This window comes from Saccopteryx bilineata, chromosome 5 (assembly GCF_036850765.1).
Source record: "Saccopteryx bilineata isolate mSacBil1 chromosome 5, mSacBil1_pri_phased_curated, whole genome shotgun sequence".
NCBI lineage: Eukaryota > Metazoa > Chordata > Mammalia > Chiroptera > Emballonuridae > Saccopteryx > Saccopteryx bilineata.
The window spans coordinates 38,202,826-38,224,726 of NC_089494.1; the positions used below are offsets into that span (position 1 = coordinate 38,202,826).

Below are 21,901 nucleotides of genomic sequence, written 5' to 3' on the forward strand. Positions count from 1 at the left end.
TTGACTTTGGGTGATGGGTATGCAAACATAATTAAATGTCAAAATAAACGAGACGTTTTCTCTAAACATATATACCCTGATTTATTAATGTCACCCCATTAAAACTAATAAAAAATATATATTGCTATGAGAGATATTAGAGTTTACTGCCTGTTTTCTTCCAAGATGTTTATGGTTTCACGACTTACATTTAAGTCTTTTATCCATTTTGAGTTTATTTTTGTGAATGGTGTCCAAGTCTAGTTTTATCTTTTGCATGTACCTATCCAATTTTCCCAACACCATTTATTAAAGAGACTATCTTTACTCCATTGTATGTTCTTAACTCCTTAGTCAAATATCAATTGACCATAAAGGCATGGGTTTATTTCTGGGTTCTCAGTTCTGTTCTATTGATCTGTATGCCTGTTCTTCTACCAGTACCAAGCTGCTCTGATTACAGTGGTCATGTAGTATATAAATTGATATCAGGAAGTGTCAGGAACTTGATACCTCTCACTTTATTCTTCCTTTTCAAGATTGCTAAGGCTATTCGTGTTCTTTTTTGGTTCCATATAAATTTTTGGAATATGTGTTCTATATCTTTGAAGTATGCCATTGGTATTTTAATAGGAATTGCATTGAATTTATAGATTGCTTTGGGTAATATAGACACTTTAATGATGTTTAGTATTCCTATCCATGAACACGGTATATGCTTCCACTTGTTTGTATCTTTCTTGACTTCTTATTTCAATGTCTTATAATTTTCTGAGTACAAGTCTTTTACTTTCTTGGTTAAATTTACTCCTAGGTACTTTATTTTTTTTGTTGTAATAGTGAAGGGAATTGTTTCCTTAATTTTTCTTTCAGACAGTTTATTTGGTGGTGTATGAAAATGCCATTGATTTCTGAATATTAATTTTATATCCGGCCAACTTGCTGAATTCATTTATCAGGTCTAGTAGTTTTTTGACTGAGACGTTAGGGTTTTCTGTGTACAGTATCATGTCATCTGCAAATAATGATCATTTTACTTCTTCTTTTCCCATTTGAATGCCTTTTATTTCTTCTTCTTGTCTGATTGCTGTGGCTAGGACTTCCAAAACTATGTTGAATAAGAGTGGTGAAAGGGGGCACCCCTGCCTTGTTCCTGACCTTAAGGAGATTGCTTTTAATTTTTGCCCATTGATTATGATGTTGGCTGTGGGTTTGTCATAGAATACCTTTATTATGTTGAGGTATGTTCCCTGTATTCCTAATTTGCTCAGAGTTTTGATCATAAATAAATGCCGGATTTTTTTTTTCTGAAGCTGGAAATGGGGAGAGACAGTCAGACAGACTCCCGCATGCGCCCGACCAGGATCCACCCGGCACGCCCACCAGGGGCGATGCTCTGCCCACCAGAGGGCGATGCTCTGCCTCTCCGGGGCGTCGCTCTGCCGTGACCAGAGCCACTCTAGCGCCTGGGGCAGAGGCCAAGGAGCCATCCCCAGCACCCGGGCCATCTTTGCTCCAATGGAGCCTTGGCTGCGGGAGGGGAAGAGAGAGACAGAGAGGAAGGAGGGGGGGTGGAGAAGCAAATGGGCGCTTCTCCTATGTGCCCTGGCCGGGAATCGAACCCGGGTCCCCCGTACGCCAGACTGACGCTCTACCACTGAGCCAACCGGCCAGGGCCAATAAATGCTGGATTTTATCAAATGCTTTTTCTGCATCTATTAATATTATCATGTGATTTTTATCCTTCCTTTTGTTTATGTGATGAATCACATTCATTGATTTGCAAATATTGTACCAGCCTTGCCTACCCAGAATAAATCCCACTTGATCATGGTGTATAATTTTTTTCATATGTTGCTGGAATCAGTTTGCTAATATTTTGTTGAGGATTTTAGCATCTATATTCATCAGGGATATTGGCCTATAATTTTCTTTCTTTGTGTTGTCTTTGCCTGGTTTTAAAATCAGAATAATGGTCGCCTCATAAAAGGAGCTTGGGAGTCTTCCTTCCTCTTGAATTTTTTGAAATACCTTGAGAAGAATAGAAATTAGTTCTTCTTTGAATATTCTATAGAATTCACTTGTGAAGCCATCAGGCCCCGGACTTTTGTTTGTTCAAAGTTTTTGATAACTGTATTGATCTTATTTGTTGTAATCAGTCTGTTTAGGTTTAGGTTTTCTGATTCTTCCAGATTGATTTTTAAAAGATTATATGTTTCAAGAAATTTGTCCATTTCATCTAGGTTGTCTAATTTTTTGGTATACAGTTCTTCATAGTATTTTCTTAAAATCCTTTGTATTACTGTTCTGTCAGTTGTTATTTCTCCACTCTTATTTCAAATTTTATTTATTTGAGTCCTCTCTCTTTTTTTCTTGGTGAGTCTGGCTAAAGGTTCATCGATCTTGTTTACCTTTTCAAAGAACCAGCTCCTGGTTTCATTGATCCTCTGTATTGTTTCTTTAGCCTCTATGTCATTTATTTCTGCTCTGACCTTTATTATTTTCTTTCTTCTACTACCTCTGGGCTTTACTTGCTGTTCTTTTTCTAGTTCTTTTAGTTGTAGGGTTAAGTTGTTTATTTAAGCTTTTCTAGCTTCTTAAGGTATGTCTGTAATGTTATGAACTTTCCTCTCAGTACTGCTTTTGCTGTGTCCCATAAATTTTGAGTTGTTGTATGCTCATTATCATTCGTTTCTAGAAATCTTTTATTTCTTCTTTGATCTTATTGTTAACTCATTCATTATTTAATAACATGCTATTTAGTTTCCAAGTGTTTGAGTATTTTTCAGTTTTTCTGTTGTGGTTGATTTTTAGTTTCATGCCATTGTGATCAGAGAAAATGCTTGATATGATTTCAATCTTCTTAAATTTGTTGAGACTGTTTTTGTGCCCCAACATGTGGTCTATCCTACAGAATGTACCATGAGCACTTGAAAAGAATGTATATTCTGCTACTTTGGGGTGAAAGGTTCTGAAGATATCAATTAAATCTAGTTGATCTAGTGCAGAGGTCCCCAAACTTTTTACACAGGGGCCAGTTCACTGTCCCTCAGACCATTGGAGGGTCGGACTATAAAAAAAACTATGAACAAATCCCTATGCACACTGCACATATCTTATTTTAAAGTAAAAAAACAAAACGAGAACAAATAAAATATTTAAAATAAAGAACAAGTAAATTTAAATCAACAAACTGACCAGTATTTCAATGGGAACTATGCTCATTTCACTGACCACCAATGAAAGAAGTGCCCCTTCCAGAAGTGTGGCGGGGGCCAGATATATGGCTTCAGGGGGCCGCATGCAACCTGCGGGCTGTAGTTTGGGGACCCCTGATCTAGTGTGTCACTTAAGGCCCCTGTTTCTTTGTTAATTTTTTGTCTGGAAGATCTATCCATTGATGTTAGTGGGGCATTAAAATCCCCTACTATGGCCCTGGCCGGTTGGCTCAGTGGTAGAGCATCAGCCCAGTGTATGGAAGTCCCAGGTTCAATTCCCGGCCAGGGCACACAGGAGCAGTGTGCTTTTTCCCCCTTTCTCCTCTCTGTCCTCTCTCTCCCTTCCCCTGCCACAGCCAAGGCTCCATTGTAGCAAAGTTGGCCCCGGGCACTGAGGATTGCTCTATGGCCTCTGCCTCAAGCACTAGAATGGCTTTGGTTGCAATGAAGCAACAGCCAGAAGGGCAGAGCATCGCCTCCTAGTGGGCTTGCTTGATGGATCCCGGTTGGGTGCATGCAGGAGTCTTTCTGACTGCCTCCCTGCTTCTAATATCAGAAAAATACAAAAAATAATAATAATAATTTAAAAATATATCCCCTACTATTATAGTATTGCTGTCGTCTTGCCCTTTATGTCCATCAGAATCTGTTTTATATATTTAGGTACTCCTATATTAGGTGCATAAGTATTTACAATGGTTATATCCTTTTTATGGATTGCTCTCTTTATCATTATGTAGTGACCTTCTTTATCTCTTACTATAGCTTTGTTTTTAAGGCTATTTTATCAGATATAAGTATTGCTACCCACGCTTTTTTTTTTTTTTTTTTTTTTTTTTCCTGAAGCTGGAAACGGGGAGAGACAGTCAGACAGACTCCTGCATGCGCCCAACCGGGATCCACCCAGCACGCCCACCAGGGGCAATGCTCTGCCCACCAGAGGGCGATGCTCTGCCCCTCTGGGGCGTTGCTTTGCTGCGACCAGAGCCACTCTAGCGCCTGGGGCAGAGGCCAAGGAGCCATCCCCAGCACCCGGGCCATCTTTGCTCCAATGGAGCCTTGGCTGCGGGAGGGGAAGAGAGAGACAGAGAGGAAGGAGGGGGTGGGGGTGGAGAAGCAAATGGGCGCTTCTCCTATGTGCCCTGGCCAGGAATCGAACCCGGGTTCCCCGCACGCCAGGCCAATGCTCTACCGCTGAGCCAACCGGCCAGGGCTACCCAAGCTTTTTTTTCATTTCCATTTGTGTAAAATACTTTTCTCTTTTTTTTGTATTTTTCTGAAGCTGGAAACGGGGAGAGACAGTCAGACAGACTCCCGTGTGCGCCCGACCGGATCCACCCGGCACGCCCACCAGGGGGCGACGCTCTGCCCACCAGGGGGCAATACTCTGCCCCTCCGGGGCATCGCTCTGTTGCAACCAGAGCCACTCTAGCGCCTGGGGCAGAGGCCAAGGAGCCATCCCCAGCGCCCCGGCCATCTTTGCTCGAATGGAGCCTCAGCTGCGGGAGGGGAAGAGAAAGACAGAGAGGAAGGAGGGGGGAGGGGGGAGAAGCAGATGGGTGCTTCTCCTGTGTGCCCTGGCCGGGAATCGAACCCAGGACTTCTGCAAGCCAGGGCGACGCTCTACCACTGAGCCAACCGGCCAGGGCATAAAATACATTTTTCTATCCCTTCACTTTTAATCTATGTGTATCTTTTGTTCTGAGGTGGGTCTCTTGTAGACAGTATATGTACGAGCCCTGTTTTCTTATCCATGCAACTACTCTATGTCTTTTGATTGGAGCATTTAATTTATTTACATTTAAGGTTATTCTTGACATGTACTTATTTGTTGCCATTTTATTCTTTAAATCTACATTCCTCTTTTCTCGATTTATTCTTCTCCTTTGCTCTTTTTACAGCAGTCCTTTAACATTTCTTACAGCACTGGTTTGGTTGTAATGTATTCCTTGAGTCTTTTTTTGTCTGGGAAACTTTTTATTTCTCCAATTTTAAATGATAGCATTGCTGGGTAAAGTAGTCTTGGTTGTAGGTTCTTGTTTTGCATCACTTTGAATATTTCTTGCCAATCCCTTCTAGCTTCAAGTGTTTCTGTTAAAAAGTTGAATGTCAGCCCTGGCTGGTTGGCTCAGCTTTAGAGCATCAGCCTGGCATGTGTGGTTCCCAGGTTCGATTCTCGGCCAGGGCAAACAAGAGAAGCGCCCATGTGCTTCTCCACCCTTCCCCCTCTCCTTTCTATCACTCTCTTCCCCTCCTGCAGCCAAGGCTCCATAGGAGCAAAGTTGGCCCAGGCACTGAGGATGGCTCCATGTCCTCTGCGTTTGGTGCTAGAATGGCCCCAATTGCAGTGGAGCAACGCTCAAGAGGGGCCAAGCATCACCCCCGGGGTGGACATGCTGGTTGGATCCCAGTTGGGCACATGTGAGAGTCTGTCTGTCTGCCTCCCCCTTGCTTCTCACTTCGGAAAAATACAAAAAAAAAAAAAAAGTTGGATGTCATCCTTATGGAGGCTCCTCTGTAAATAATTAACTGCTTTTCTCTTGCAGCTTTTAGTATTCTTTCTTTGTCTCTTAACTTTGGCATTTTAATTATGATGTGTCTTGGTGTAGGCCTCTTTGGGTTCCTTTTTAATGGGACTCTTTGTGCTTCTTGAACTTGTGTGACTTTTTCCTTCATTAATTTAGGGAAATTTTCAGCTATGATTTTTTTCAAACAGGTTCTCTATCCCTTGTTTGTTCTCTTCTCCTTCAGGAAATCCTATGATGCAGATGTTGTTTCACTTCATGTTGTCACAGCAGTCCTGTAGAGTTTCCTCAGTTTTTATGAGCCTCTTTTTGTTTTGCTGTTCTACTTCTGTGCTTATGTTTATCTTGTTTTCTAAATCGCTGATTTGATCCTCTGCTTCACCCAGCCTGCTACTGATTCCTTCTAGTGCCACCTTCATTTCTGATATTGTATTTGTCAGTTCTGACTGGTTCTTTTCTATGATTTTAATGTCCTTTTTGATGCTTGCTATCTCTTTATTTAGGTATTCATTATGACCATCCATTGTTGCTCTAAGATCCTTGAGCATCCTTAAAATCATTATTTTAAACTCTGCATCTGGTAGTTTGGTTACTTCTATTTCATTTAGTTATTTTTCTGGGGATTTCTCTTGTTGATTCATTTGGGTCACATTTCTCTGTCTGCCCATTTTGTCTGTGTACTAGGTAGTGCTGTCTGACTTTGAACTTTTTGTAGTTTCTTTATGAAGAAGATGGGCTCAGTGGTACTGACCTTCAGGCCGCCTGTTTTCCTTGTTCCAGGAATGCTTTTTGAGGGTACTATTTTTCTTCCTGTTGTCTTTGAGTATTGAATGCAGTTGGACCTTTTGTGGGTATGGTTATTCCTTTAGGCTGGCTAGCTCTAAGAATCAACCTTGATCATGTGTATAACACACTGTGCAATGTCCATTTTGTTGGGCATATTTATTCTCCTCAGTGTCTGGTACCTGCTAGACTCCTCCTTTAAGGAGCTAGTTTGTGTAGCTAGCTGAGTCTAAGATTGGTGCTGTCTGCCACCCACTACCAGTTGTGTTGGTTCTAGAGCTTCTTAGGTTGGTGTCAGCTGTTGTCTGTAACCCACTGCTCTTTTTGCTGTTTGTGTCTTCATTTTCTGTGCCTGGGTAGTGTGGGAGGGGACAACCTTTGTATAAGGATTAGCTTCTTCCTGCTTATAGGTGACAGCAGCTCCGTAAAAGCCCCAAGCTTTGTAAGATTTGCCTCCATTTTTCAGCTGCTTCACCTCCTCTTGCCTGGTCTTCCCACAGAGTCTTCTGTAGAAAGACTATATATAGTGTGGGCCCAGACTGACCTCACCCAACTAACCCTTCTTCAGGTTGCAAGCTTGTTTTGTTAGGGAAGCTGAGGTTGGGAATCCAACGTTAGTGGGACCCCCTATTTCAGGGGTCTCTTGGTCAGTAGTTTAGTACAGGGAACATGGCTTCTACTTCAGAGCCTAATCCCTCAGACACTGATGGATACTCAAATTTTATTTCTCCCCAACAAGGTGATCAGCAGGTTCAGGTCAAAGTGGGGCTGACAGTCCCCTCTGCAAAAGTTCTTACAGCTGATGAGACCCTGGTCTCAGGGAGGAAGACTGAGAAAATCCTCTCCTGGGGCTGACTATGCCCCCACAGAAAGTGGCTAAGCCCCTCGACCAGATCCAACACTAGGCTCACAGGGACCTACACTTTAAATGTCCATGTTTCAAGCCTCTCTCTCTTCCCCCAGTGGAATCTAGCCCAGTATGGCAGGATATCCAGCACCTGGGCTGGCTGACTGTGAAACTCCACCCTATTCAATGCACATGAGCCGCTGTGCTGGTGCTGATTACAGAGAATGAAATTTGCCTCAGCTGGGCCAGATGTGGAGTCCTTCCTTTGGATACCATGCTAGCAAGGGTTGTTAGGTCGTGAACCGATGCTCTCCATAGCTGGCCACTGGATGTGCCAGCCCTGGTACTCTCTGGCAGGAACCCAGCACAGACCAGTGGGAGACACCACCCATTAGTGGACCTCAGCAACTTCTTGGAGTTACAAGCAATCCAGAGTTTGTGGCTGCCTCTGCTGGGACCAGGTGCACATAGAAATACCAAGCTGGACACCTAGGCTGGGTTTTACCACAGTAGTCCTGGAAGAAAGTTCCCTGAGTCCTGCCTCCTACAGTCTCTGTTTGCTTGCTGGCTGCTTGTTGGGCTCCACCACTGAAAAAACCTCTGCTAGAGTCTAGAGCCTGCAGCAGTTTGGGGATTAGGAAGGGTGGTGGGTGTGGCTCCACCCCTGTCCCCAAGTGTCAGTCTGTCCAAACTTTTTCCACAGACCTCAGTAGGGTGTGGCACCAGGAGTCCGGTGAGTATGGCCTCTGAGACCCAGAAGTGTGGTCTGCCCACACTCTGGACAGTTTCCACTGAGTCTCCCGTGAGGTGGAATTAACAGTCTTAGACTCTGGAGCATGGGGGCAGGGGGAAGCTCTGACCTCAACACCAGAAAACTGCGTCACTGACTGCTTCTGCCTCCTGGCTTCTCAGTACAACCCAGTCGCCATGACTGGAGCAGGAAATACTCCCAAGGGTGGAGCAGTTGCTTCCCCGTAGGCTGGTGCCACTCAGTGGGCACTGCTCCACCCAAGAAAAATGGTGACTGCAGTACTGGAGAATGACTCAGCAGAGGGGTTCCGGTGGCCATCTCCCACAGTGTCTCTACCTGGGCCTCCAACATTACACTCTCCTCATGCAACTAACTCTAGTTCTCTCAGCTCTCCCCCGCTGGAGCCCCAGTAAGTGGCTGAGCATGAGATTTTCTGCAGGGGCCCTTTAAGACAGAGTTGGCATCTCCGAGAGCTCAGTCTCTTTCTTACAGACAGAAACCCTGCCCTTTTCACCACCAAATATCTGGGTGCCTCTTCTAGGCTCTGGGGCTCTAGGCTAGGGCTCTGGGCCACACTTCTCAGGGAGACCCTCCCCGCAGTGAGAGTCCCTCCTGACCTTAAAGTCCACTCACTCCTGAGAGTGGGGCAGCCCTTTCCGCGTCTCCACCCTTCCTACCAGTCTTGGTGTGGCTTCTTCTATCTAGAGCCTAATGCTCTTAAGGAGAATAATGTTTCCCTGTAAACAAGAGTTGACCCTATCTAACAAAGCACTCACTACATACCAGATACCATCTAGGAACAAATATTAATTTATTTAATCCTCCTAACAACACTCTAAGGTAGATTCTATTATTTTTCTCACTTTGCAGATGAGGAAACAGAGACAGATGGATGTAAAAGTATCCTGCCAGGCACATCAGCAGCAGAGCTGGACTTTGGAGCCAGACAGCCTGGTCCTAGAGTCTATTCTCTAAACCCCTGCTCTATGAGTACCCTGGAGCTCTATTAATCGAATATGTAAACATTGGCCCTGGCCAGTTGGCTCAGTGGTAGAGCCTTGGCCCATGTGTGGATGTCCCAGGTTTGATTCTCAGTCAGGGGATACAGGAGGAGCAACCATCTGCTTCTCCACCTCTCCCCCTCTTGCTTCTCTCTCTCTCCCCTCTCCTCCCGCACGCATGGCTCGATTGGCTCGAGCAAGTTGGCCTGAGGATGACTCCATGGCCTCCACCTCAGGCACTAAAAAAAATGGTTCCCCGTTGCAATGGAGCAACAGCCCTAGATGGGCAGAGCATCACCCCCTACTGGACTTGCTGGGTGGATCCTAGTCTGGGCACTTGTGGGAATCTGTCTCGGCCTCCCTTCCTCTCACTAAAATAATAATAGTAATAATAATAATAATAATAATAAAATATGTAAAGGTTACATCCAATGTTTTACTCAGGTTGTTTTGTTTTTTGTTTTGGGGGTTTTGTGTTGTTGTTGTTGTTTTGAGAGAGAGAGAGGAAGGGAGAGAAAAAGAAAGAGAGAAGCATCAACTCATTATTCCACTTAATTGTGCCATTAATTGCTTCTCATATGTGCCCTGATCAGGGATCCAACCAGGGACCTTGGTCGAGCCAGCCACCCTGAGATGGAACCCATGACCTCAGCTCTCCTGGATGATGTTCTATCCACTGCACCACCAGGCAGGGCTCAGTTAGTTTTTAAGTATTTCTTAAGCACTTACTGTAATTGTCATGGCTATGCTGAGTGCTATTTATCAAAGACAGAGACATCAAGGTAGGAGAACGTTTACGCATGTGACAGTTAAATAATTAGCATAGAGCACTGGGGCCAAAACAAACTTGATCTTTACATAAGTTTGGTAAGATATGTTTATTAGTACTGATGTACAATATTTTTTCCTTTATAAATTGTCTTTCTCAGTTTGTAATCCTCCTGAAGCTCCCTTTGTGAGTTTGTGTGTTTCATGCATTAAAATTTATTTTGTATTGTTTCAAGAACTAACATTACTTTATCAAGAGGGCAGGAGACTGTAGATTAGATCAGAAAAGCTGGATTTATTCCATCAAAACAAAATTTCTCTTACATATCCAGAGAATAGGGTGTTCCTTAGAATTACATTCTCTACCTGAACAGGGTCCTCTTTAAGCACCAGTGTTATTCTGTTCTAGGTACCTTCTTGGTGATAGTTTTTAACATGGTAAATAACCCCACTTTTGAAAACCATGTACTGAAACAATACAGTGGAGGGAATGATTTTCATTATCAATTTGGGCCAATGAAGTGTGGAAAGCTCTTTAAGTGACCTCAGACTGTCAAGTTTTTATAGTTCTTTAATCTAGTTTATAATTCATTTTATTCCCTCTAATATCATCTGTCCCCTTTGCCGTTATCAGAATGTCCCTGCTATTTTTAACCGAGTGGGTCTCCAAACCTCCACCCAATGACTTAGCATTGGACATGAGATGCTTTTAAGTCGTACACACAGACACAGAATTTAATAACATTGAAACACATAGAGAGAAAGTTGTGTGCTATTCAATTCTTTTTAAGCCTTTCAGTTTATATCTTTGACACCTCTCTAATGATTAATTTTCCTTTTCAACAAAGAGCGGTGCTATGGCTCAGAGTCTTTGGCAGATAACAGTATCTAGCTAGAGTCTAATGTGTTTTCTTTTATTGTATTTATTTGTATGGTAATTGATTCTGTTTTTATGGGTATACAAGAGATAAATTCTTTTTGATATAAATGTCAGTTTATTACAATGCACGAATTAAACTATGCCTTACTATTTTGTTTTATAACTTAGTAATTTTATTTTAACCATCTTAACCATTCTTTAATGTACAGGTCAGTGTTACTAAGTACATACGCATTTTTGGGCAACCATCACCTATCTCCAGATAATAATAATCGTTAATGATGAAGGGGGTATTATACAACTAAATAGCCAAATACAGTTGACTCTTAAACAACACAACTATTGGGGTGCTGAACCTCCAAACACACACAGTTGAAAAATTCATGTATAACTTTTGACTCCCCCCAAAAATTAACTACTAATAGTCTGCTATTAACCAGAAGCCTTACCAGTAGCATAAATAGTCGATTAACACATATTCTGTATATTTTAGGCATTACATACTGTTTTCATACAATAAAGTAAGCCAGAGAAAAGAAAACATCAGAAATAAAAAATACATTGACAAAATTTATTGAAAAAAATCTGCCCATAAGTGGATTTCAAATCTGCGTTGTTCAAGGGTCAACTGTAATATTACTAACTGCTGAGCATCTGGTGAAAATATAGAATAATTTAAATATTTTCAAATATTCTATATTTAATAACAACTTAAGTGCTTCTTTGAATTCATGATATGTTTCTCATGTGTCAGCCACTGTACTACCCCACTCTCTGGGAAAGTGACAAGATCTCAGAGAACAGGCAGGACATCAGGCTGCCTAAAGTGCTCTGAACTCTAACCCAGGGCTCCAGGAGAGGGAGAGGGGACTGTTCCCAACCCTCAGTTCTTTTTTTATCTTTTTTTTTTTTTTTGAGATAGAGAGGGTGGTAGAGAGAGAGATACAGGAAGGGAAAGAGATGAGAAGCATCAACTCATAATTGAGACACTTTAATTGTTCATTGATTGCTTTTTCATATGTGCATTGATGGGGTTGGGGGACTCCAGCCAAGCCAGTAACCCCTTGGTCAAGCCAGCGACCTTAGGCTTCAAGCCAGTGACCTTTGGGGTCAAGCCAGTGACCATAGATAGGGTCAATCCGGCGACCCCGTGCTCAAGCCGGATGAACCCATGCTCAAGCCAGTGACCTCGGGGTTCAAATCTGGGTCCTCTATCCAAGGAGTCACTTCATTGACCCCTTACTCAAGCCAGTGACCATGGGGTCATGATCCCATGCTCAAGCTGGCAACCTGGTGGTTTCCAACCTAGGACCTCATCATCCCAGGTCCACGCTCTATCCACAAACCACCACCGGTCAGGCCCAACCCTTAGTTCTTGATTCCTGGGGTTTCCTTGTAAGCAATGCTACCAGAGTAGACTGGCTGAGACACTGTAGGACCTAACAGCAACTCCAACTAGCCAGAGAGAGAAGCCAGGCGAACAGGAGCCAGAAGCACTCCCCAAACCACAGGCTCATTCTCTGTGGTGCAGTCCTCTCCTAAATTGTTATCCAGACCTCAAGATGGAGCTGATTATACCCAGCGTAGCTCCACTTCTCATTACTTTTTACCTTATTTGAAACATGGGTTTTGTTTGTTTTTTTTTCATTGTACTGTCATTAACCAGAGGAACCTAAAGGCAGGCCTCAAGCGAGAGCCGTCTGAAGTGAGAATGGCCTTTCATTCTACGCGATTGTATTCTCTCTGAGTTCTTGACCACTTTCACTTTTATAGCCAAAAGATAACAATTGTACAGCGCTACCTATGTGTTCTTTCCCTGTTGTGTCTCTCTTTTTGAAGGCCTAGATAACCTGTCTGATTTTTCCTAAATTTTATGACCCTTTTTTTTTATTCCCACTAACTAACTTGATGGCTTTTCCTCCTTTCTGTAATAATTTCACCTCAATTCCCCTTATGAATAGTAATTCCCACTTAACATAATGTCCTAGGAAAATGGCAGGCATAGAAAGAGGAACGAGGTAGGTTCCTTGTCCTTAAGGGACTCTTAGTGGAACAGCAGAGTGAAGCATAGAAATAATGAACCGTGACACAGTCCAGTAAGGGAAGTAGCGGCACGCACAGCACAGAGGAGTGACTGACTCAGGCCGGGGGGAGCGAGGCAGGAAGCAGCGTGCAGCTCCAGGACTCCAGCAGCTCGGGCCTGACGAAGCGGACATGCAAGAAGGACAGAGCAAAGGCTGAGACATAGGCAGGGGCCAGACGATGAGCCTCTTTTGTAACATGCTATAGCATTTCCACAGTCTCCAATAAGTCCATTAAATATTGAAATTCTCTTTAAAACTTTGTAGGATTCGTATAGAGTTCTAAAAAATAAGTTTATGTTCATTCCTAGTCTTAACAGTTTATTCTGTTTAATAGTTTTCCAGTACCTTTATTTGGAAATCAGCGTTGGCAGTTAAAATACTGAAAAATGGTAGAACTCTACCTAACCAGGTGATGGCATAGTAGATGGAGCATTGGCCTGGGACACTGGACTCAGGTTCGAACCCTGAGGTCACCAGCTTGAGCGTGGGCTCATAGGGCTTGAGCATGGGCTCACCAGCTTGAGCACAGGGTCGCCAACTTGACCCTATCTATGGTCACTGGGTCAGTGGTTTGAGCCCAAAGGTCACTGACTTGAGCAAGAGGTCACTGGCTTGGCTGGACAAACCTCTCCCCCAAGCAAGGCACATACAAAAAAGCAATCAATGAACAACTAAAGTGCCACAACTATGAGTTGATGCTTCTCATCTCTCTCCCTACCTGTCTGTCTGTCTCTGTCTGTCCCTCTCTATATCTCTCTATCTATCTATCCCTCTCACTAAAAAAAAAAAAAAAAAAAAAAAAAAAAATTAAAAAGAAAACAATCCAATGACTCGCAGAGTAATTGCCACACACTGGGCAGAACTGGGTTGTTCTACAATGAAACTCAGCTGTGCCTTCAAAGTCCAGGATCATTCTCTGTTTTTTTTTTTCATTCCTATTCATAATGATGAAGAAAATAGATTATAAATATCAATAGATTACTTTCAATCCAAAAGAGGATAAAAATTTGAGGAGATAGATTAGTCTTGTTATATATAACTTTTCCACTGAGTGCTATACTTTTGTTGGAGAAGTTAGCAGGAATACCCATAGATGGCTGATTTCAGTTCTGTCACGTGGACATGGGTGTGCAAGGAGGAGGGGATTTCCTCTGACCCTTCTCCCCTGTCTGCTTCCTAACCTCTTTCCTGTACTCAGGCTGTTAGCAGCAGCTCTGTGCTGGACGTCACTGTCCACACTGACAGAGGGCCAACAGCCAGCACTGCCCATACCGAGAATTAATTTCATATGTTTTGTTACTCAAAAGATATTCAAACTGCAGGCCTTTTTCTAGATATTAATTCTCGATTGTTTTCCAGAAAATAAGAAATTACAGAAAGCTATTTTTTAAATTAATACTGCTGGAACGCTAGGAACATTTTCCCAAGTAACACACTCTATTTCTTTTACTAAAAACTGTACTGATTGTACTATTGTATAGTTTCTAAAGATTTACTTTGCTTCAAGGGGATGGTTGAGTTGCATATCAAGTATACCGGTACATTTAAATTTCCTATACACTTAGAATTCCTACTTATTAAAAAGAACTTCTGAATACCATTACGTTTTCAATTTAACATTTTTTTACATTTATATAAGTGCCATAAGACATCATATTTTTGTCCCTGGCCAGGTAGCTCAATCAGTTGGAGTACTGTCCTGATGCTCCAAGGTTGCAGGTTTGATCTCAGTCAGGGCATATATAAGAGTCAACGAGCCCTGGCCAATTGGCTCAGTGGTAGAGCGTCGGCCTAGCGTGCAGGAGTCCCGGGTTCGATTCCCGGCCAGGGCACACAGGAGAAGCGCCTGTCTGCTTCTCCACCCCTACCCCCCTCCTTCCTCTCTGTCTGTCTCTTCCCCTCCCGCAGCCAAGGCTCCATTGGAGCAAAGTTGGCCAGGGCGCTGAGGGTGGCTCTGTGGCCTCTGCCTCAGGCACTAGAATGGCTCTGATTGTGCCAGAGCAATGCCCCAGATGGGCAGAGCATCGCCCTCTGGTGGGCATGCCAGGTGGATCCCGGTCGGGCACATGTGGGAGTCTGTCTGAATGCCTCTCCATTTCCAACTTCAGAAAAATACAAAAAAAATAGTAATAATAATTAATTAAATAAATAAAATAGTAAACCAATGAAGGCAGCAACAAATTGATGGAACAACAAATTAATGTTTCTCTCTTTTCCCTTCTTCTCTCTCTAAAAGTCAATAAATTAAATGAAATCTTATTTTTAGCTTTCCTGAAAAACTTAAAATGTGGTTTAGAAGTGTAGTTGGAAATGATAATTCTTACTTAGCAAATACCATTTCTCCCATTTTTAATTTTTAGATTTGTATAAATTTTTAAGAAATTATACATCTCATCTTGTTCAGAATCATAAAAGCAATTGGCTCTTCAACTTAATATTGTTTCTCTTATGTATGTCTTCACTATTAATGGAAGTATTGTCAAGTGAAATCCTAAGAAATAAAGCTGCCTTAATTGAAAAAAAGTAAACATATAAGGTATTACCATATTTTTCGCTCCATAAGACACACTTTTTTTCCCCAAAAGTGAAGGGGGAAATGCCTGTGCGTCTTATGGAGTGAATGTTCTTTTTTTTTTTTAGCTGCTGCAGGTTCCCAACAACTAGAAGAGTATTTGAATTATTAAAGTCACTTCTCATTTGTTAATAACAGTGCTAATGGTGTTGATACTGCTGTTGAGTTTACATTGTTTAAATATTATTGTGGTGTATTTTATTAAATATTTTAACACACCATTTGGTTCAGAATATTTTTTTTCTTATTTTCCTCCTTTAAATCCTAGGTATGTCCTATGGAGCAAAAAACACGGTATATTTTTACTTTTTGGGGGGTTGGGTTTTTTTTGTATTTTTCCGAAGCTGGAAACGGGGAGGCATTCAGACAGACTCCCGCATGCGCCCGACCAGGATCCACCCAGCATGCCCACCAGGGGGCGATGCTCTGCCCATCTGGGCGTTGCTCTGCTGCAACCAGAGCCATTCTAGTGCCTGAGGCAGAGGCCATGGAGCCATCCTCAGTGCCCTGGCCAACTTTGCTCCAATGGATCCTTGGCTGCGGGAGGGGAAGAGAGAGACAGAGAGGAAGGAGAGGGGGAGGGGTGGAGAAGCAGATGGGTGCTTCTCCTGTGTGCCCTGGCTGGGAATCGAACCCAGGACGCCAGACCGACGCTCTACCACTGAGCCAACTGGCCAGGGCCTATATTTTTACTTTAAGACGTATTGGTAATATTATATATCTACCAGTTCATAAGGTTACTGGTCTTTTTTGGAAATTAATTTAGAAAATATATAATACATGATAGTATAAATTTATTTGAGATTAAGTCATATAGCTATGTTTCCTACTCATTAGTATTATCACATGTAAGTAGAAATAATATATTATTCAATTTTATGAATGTACAAATTTCTCTTTGTATTTGATATTTCAGCTTCACCAAACCCAGAAGTCATCAAGATAAATTCAATTCCTGATATAGTAACAAAAGTGGAAGATTACTATCTTAAAGGATATATTGTTGGGGCTATTCATCCTGTCATACAACCTGTGCGGCAGCGAAAACACCTACCTGCGAGTTATCTATACAGGGTGGTGCTGTCACGCTTAAAGTTAAGGTAAGCCTGCTGCTCAGAAATAGTCACCTGAAGAAGCTGTTGAGAACGGCAGTTTTCTTTGGCCAAAAGAATGGAAAGTTTGAACAAAGTAATAGAAATAAAGGATAAGTAGGGCTTTGGGTTTAAGACACGTTTTACAGCAGCTGAATTGGACTGGGGACAGAAACTTACGCTTCCTTCCGTAAAACTCCTCATTGATTTTAGCCCCTTGCAGATAGACAGGTGCTACTGAGGGCATCAGTGAACAAAGGGGAAGGGAAACAGACGGGAGCAGCACATGGAAGCTCCTGCCGCACCCTCAGCAGCTGAGCGGGGAGCAGTTAGTGACAAGTCCCACCTCTGGGCCAGCGGAGCTGGCTGGACTGATGAAATCCACTTTCTCTGAGCATTTCTTTGAACTGTCCTATATTATTTTATTAACAGTGGCCACAGAAATCATCCTTGCCTTCTAAAACATTTACTTCAGAAGGCTTGCATGCCAGGTTCTCACAAATTGGATGAACCTCTTACCAGCTTTTTCTGAAAAATAGGATGTAAAAGCCATCTATTTTAGTTCTGTTTTTTTTTTACTTTTAAAAATAGCTACTTTCCCAAACAATACCACAACCATTTTTGCCAACCTAGCTTATACATTTGATAGTTTTCAAATATGTTTCTTCTTCCAATGAAGAATGAAAATAACTAGACCAATTTTCTTTGACTAATACATTACGTTTGTTTTTTGTTGTTGTTGTTTTTTGGGGTTTTTTTGTATTTTTCTGAAGCTGGAAACGGGGAGAGACAGTCAGACAGACTCCCGCATGCGCCTGACTGGGATCCACCCGGCACGCCCACCAGGGGCGATGCTCTGCCCACCAGGGGGCGATGCTCTGCCCCTCCAGGGCATCGCTCCTCCGCAACCAGAGCCACTCCAGCACCTGGGGCAGAGGCCAAGGAGCCATCCCCAGCGCCCGGGCCATCCTCGCTCCAATGGAGCCCCGGCTGCGGGAGGGGAAGAGAGAGACAGAGAGGAAGGAGGGGAGGAGGTGGAGAAGCAAATGGGCGCCTCTCCCATGTGCCCTGGCCGGGAATCAAACCCGGGTCCCCCACACACCAGGCCGACGCTCTACCGCTGAGCCAACCGGCCAGGGCCACGTTTGTTTTTTTTTAAACAACTCTTCATCTATATCAAAACCACTTCAAAGATCAGGGTAAAAACTGTGTTTTCTCTTTATAGTAATGGACTAATACATCACCCACTTTAAGCATGAAAGGGCTAAGCAGAGAAGAGAAAATGAATTAAGAAAAGAGAGGAAACAGGAATATTGAAGAAAAAGAGGTTTTTAAAAAAATGTAGGTGTGCTTGTAAGGGATACTATCTGCTACTGCATTAGGGCCCACTTGTTTGTGTCCCAGAGGCTGGACACAGGCTTCAGCCTTCACTCCGATGTGGGCCTCATCAGACATTTGCTAGTCCAGTCATTCCTAAGCAAGCATGCCATTTGATCACACAGTAGTGACACTTATTTCTTAATTACAGCTTTATAAACCGTGTATACACTATTTTGTTCTCTGTTGGCATTACTTAAAATAGACTCAGTAGTGCCCTGACAAGGCTAAGAATAAGTAAGTGTTAAAGAGCAGGAAAGAAGGAAGAGGAAAAAATACAGGACAGTATTCATCTGCATTAGAATAAGATTTTTGCTTGTGCTTTTGTACAATAATGAGGTATAACAGTGATCTAAAATCGTTTCTTATAACTTTTGTTAAAATAACAGACATGAAAATTTCCTTTCATATTAAATTAGAAATTAATTGAGATTTAAATTAAGAAAATTTAAATTAATACAAGTTTCTGGTATTTTTGCATAAGAAGACAAACATTGGGCTTGAAATAACAACAAAGAAATGATTGCCTCGACCTTACTTGCGAGTTGCTCACTCGTTTTCAAATGAGCATATTAGCTTAAAATTGGCAATTGGCTTCCAACCCTGACTATATTCTCTGTTACAGCCCCAAGCATCCAGCAGCACCCGGTGGACAAAGACGGCCACGACTTGTGATCGAGGAATGTCCTCTAGCTTATGAGAAACAAACAAATGACATTGCAAAAGAACTGATAGAAAAGGTACTAAATGTATACATTTTTTCATGGGGTATTGATAAACATTTGACATTTCTTCATTAATTTCCTTTCTTGCTTTTGAAAAGAACAAGAAAATAATAGGTCATTTGTTCTACCATAATTTAAAACAGATTGAAGCATGTGTACTAAATTGTACAGAGTTAGAAACAGAAACACAGACCTGACTGGTGGTGGCTCAGTGGATAGAGCATCAACCTGGGGCACTGAAGTTCCAGGCTCAAAACCTAAAGTCACCGACTTGAACGCTGGCTCATCTGGCTTGAGTGCAGGCTCACCATCTGGAGCACAGCATCATCGAGATGATCCCAAGGTCGCTGGCTTGAGCAAGGGGTCACTGGCTCAGCTGGAGCCCCTGGTCAAGGCACATATGAGAAAGCAATCAATGAACAACTAAGGTGTCGCAACTACAAGTTGACGCCCCTCATCCTTCCCCCTTTCTGTCTCTTTCTTGCTAAAAAAATAATAATAATAATTAAACAAATAATTAAAAACAGAAATACAGGCCAGTGAAACAAAATGGGAGTCCCAGAAATAATTTTATACACATAGAAGTTTTTAAATAAACCTGATGAAATAAAAGAGGGGAACAATCATTACTTAAGTGCTCCTGGGATAGTGGGCAGTATTTCTGTAGGAGATACATGCCACAGATTTCAATTGAGATAAAGATATATATTTTAAATGAGAGGAGGGGAGATAGTAATAGAGACTCTCACGTGCATCTCAACCAGGATCAACCCAGCAACCCCCTTCTGGGGCTGATGCTCAATAAACTGAGCTATTTTTAGGGCCTAAGGCTGATGTGCTGGGACCAACCGAGCTATCCTCAGCACCTGGGCCAATGCTCGAACCATTTGAGCCACTGACAGTGGGAGGGGAAGAGGGAGAGAAAGAAGAGAGGATGGGGGAGAGAAGCAGATGGTCGCTTAAGAGATCATTTTTAAGCCTGACCAGGCAGTGGCACAGTGGATAGAGCATCAGACTGGGACGCAGACAACTCAGGTTCGAAACCCTGAGGTCACTGGCTTGAGCATGGGCTCATCTGGCTTGAGCGTGGGCTCACCAACTTGAGTGCAGGGTCACTGGCTTGAGCATGGGATCATAGATATGATCCCATGGTGACTGGCTTGAGCCCAAAGGTCACTGGCTTGAAGCCCAAGGTTGCTGGCTTGAGCAAGGGGTTGGTCACTGTGCTGCAGCCCCCCACCCCAGTCAAGGCACATACGAGAAAGCAATCAATGAACAACTAAGGTGCTACAATGGAGAATTGATGCTTCTCATCTCTCTCCTTCCTGTCTGTCTGTCCCTATCTATCCCTCTCTCTGTCTCTCTCTGTCTCTGTCACACAAAAAAATTTTTAAAAAATAATTTTTAAGTATAAAAAATCTGAAAGAAAATGAAAAAGTAGACAAATTCAATTATAAATAGATTGAGGAATTTGAGTTTAGTATATAAATACAACATACACTAGGAAAATGAAGCTTTAAAGAAAGAATCCGGGGGAAATCTGTAACAAAAGTGTCCTATGGTGCCTAACCTGTGGTGGCGCAGTGGATAAAGCATCGACCTGGAAATGCTGAGGTCACCGGTTTGAAACCCTGGGCTTGCCTGGTCAAGGCACATATGGGAGTTGATGCTTCCAGCTCCTCCCCCCTTCTCTCTCTCTGTCTCTCTCTCCTCTCTCTCTCTCTCTCTGTCTCTCGCTCTCCCTCTCTCTCCTCTCTAAAAATGAATAAATAAAATTTAAAAAAAACTAATTTGAAAAAAAAAAAGTGTCCTATGGCAACTTGGTTTCAGACTATATATGAAATGAATACAAATGCATCAAAGTGAGGTTCGGTCTTGAATGAACAGACAGAATCCATAAACAGTGAATGCAAAAGAAAACACAAATAATAAAGAGATATTTGGCAAAAGTTCAATGTAATTGATAATTTTTAATGTAAAAATAAAAACTGAGAATTAATACCTCACCAGCATTAAATGAGAAATTAAATTGAAAGCATTAAATCTAGTGTTGGAAGAGCTTTAAGAAAAATTCACATATTGCAACTGACATTGTAAAAAAAATTAGTACAGTGTGCCTGCATATCAATTTGGTAATAAAAATTATCAATCCCATTTTACTTTGTGACTCAGTAATTTTCTCTCTAGTAATCTGTTCCAAGAAATTAATGAAGAAAGAAAAAAGTCATTTCTATACAAATACATTATAATCAATAGTGAAAAGGGGGCCAAATTCTCAGCAATTGGAAAACTGAGAAGGAAGCAGTGGTATAACAAACAAGACAATGGGATATTTTATGGTTGTTAAACATGAGAACTATATTGACTGTCATAAAACCTAGTTGAAACTTAAATGAAAAACACAATATATATACATATTGATGAAAATCAAGAAAAAATATACACTTATAGGTTTCCTAGACAAACGAGCTTTTATAGTGAAAGTTTTCTTTTTAGTTGCATTAACATATTTGTAAGGTTTTAGCTTTTATTTAAATGAGTACAACTGAAAACCTAAGGCATTTCCTTTCCAGTAAGAAACTGTGGACATTGTAAACAACTCTGTGTGTAAGATTGCCTGTGGTTTGCATATAGCTAGTTATAGCTGCTAATGGTATTTCCCATGTTGGTATAAAGTCACCATTCAATAAGGTTTTTCAGGAACACTCTTTGAGACTAGATTTTTATAAATAAGTTACACATACTGTTTACTACTACTATTCTGGAAAATTTCTATTTTTTTCTGGGAATAAGTCCACAATAAAAAATTTCTTTTGAAAACAAAAATGTAACTACTAATATATTAGTAGATCACCATCAGAGCTCTTGTTTTGCATTTGATTTCCTGGAGATAGTTAAAGATCTATTCAAACAGGAAAGTGCTGTTATTTCAGCAATTGGAGTAATGGGGTTATTTCATAAAGAGAACAGCTTCAGGAAACATAGCACAGGAGATATTTGAACGTTGTCCCGTATGTGAACAAGAGCAATAGATGAATGCCCAGTGTTATTCTTGAACGGCTGCCTGGTATAAAGAGTTGGCTGTTGAACAGCTAGATTTTAAGTCATTTCAATGTTATATCAGTGCTTGCTCTATTTTTAAAATTAGGTATCCAACTGTTTTCCCCTGGATTTTCAAGTAAAAATAACATTGGAAAATATCAATCCTCCAACTTAAAAAGTGGAAAAAACTAAATAATATAGTCTATTTGTTACCAGACTTTGCCAGATAAAGCTTTCCAGTAATAGAAAAAGGCTTCT

General features: G+C 41.8%; 1 protein-coding gene across 2 annotated transcripts in view; it reads left to right on the top strand.

The window, feature by feature from the left end:
- RFTN2 (raftlin family member 2) overlaps window positions 1–21,901 on the top strand; it is an 82,329-nt gene that overhangs the window by 13,459 nt on the left and 46,969 nt on the right. For both annotated transcript variants that reach the window (XM_066232748.1, XM_066232749.1), the window contains exons 2-3: window positions 16,325–16,508; window positions 18,502–18,616. In XM_066232748.1, the coding sequence (XP_066088845.1) occupies window positions 16,325–16,508; window positions 18,502–18,616 (299 nt within the window). The remainder of the gene's footprint in view (window positions 1–16,324; window positions 16,509–18,501; window positions 18,617–21,901) is intronic.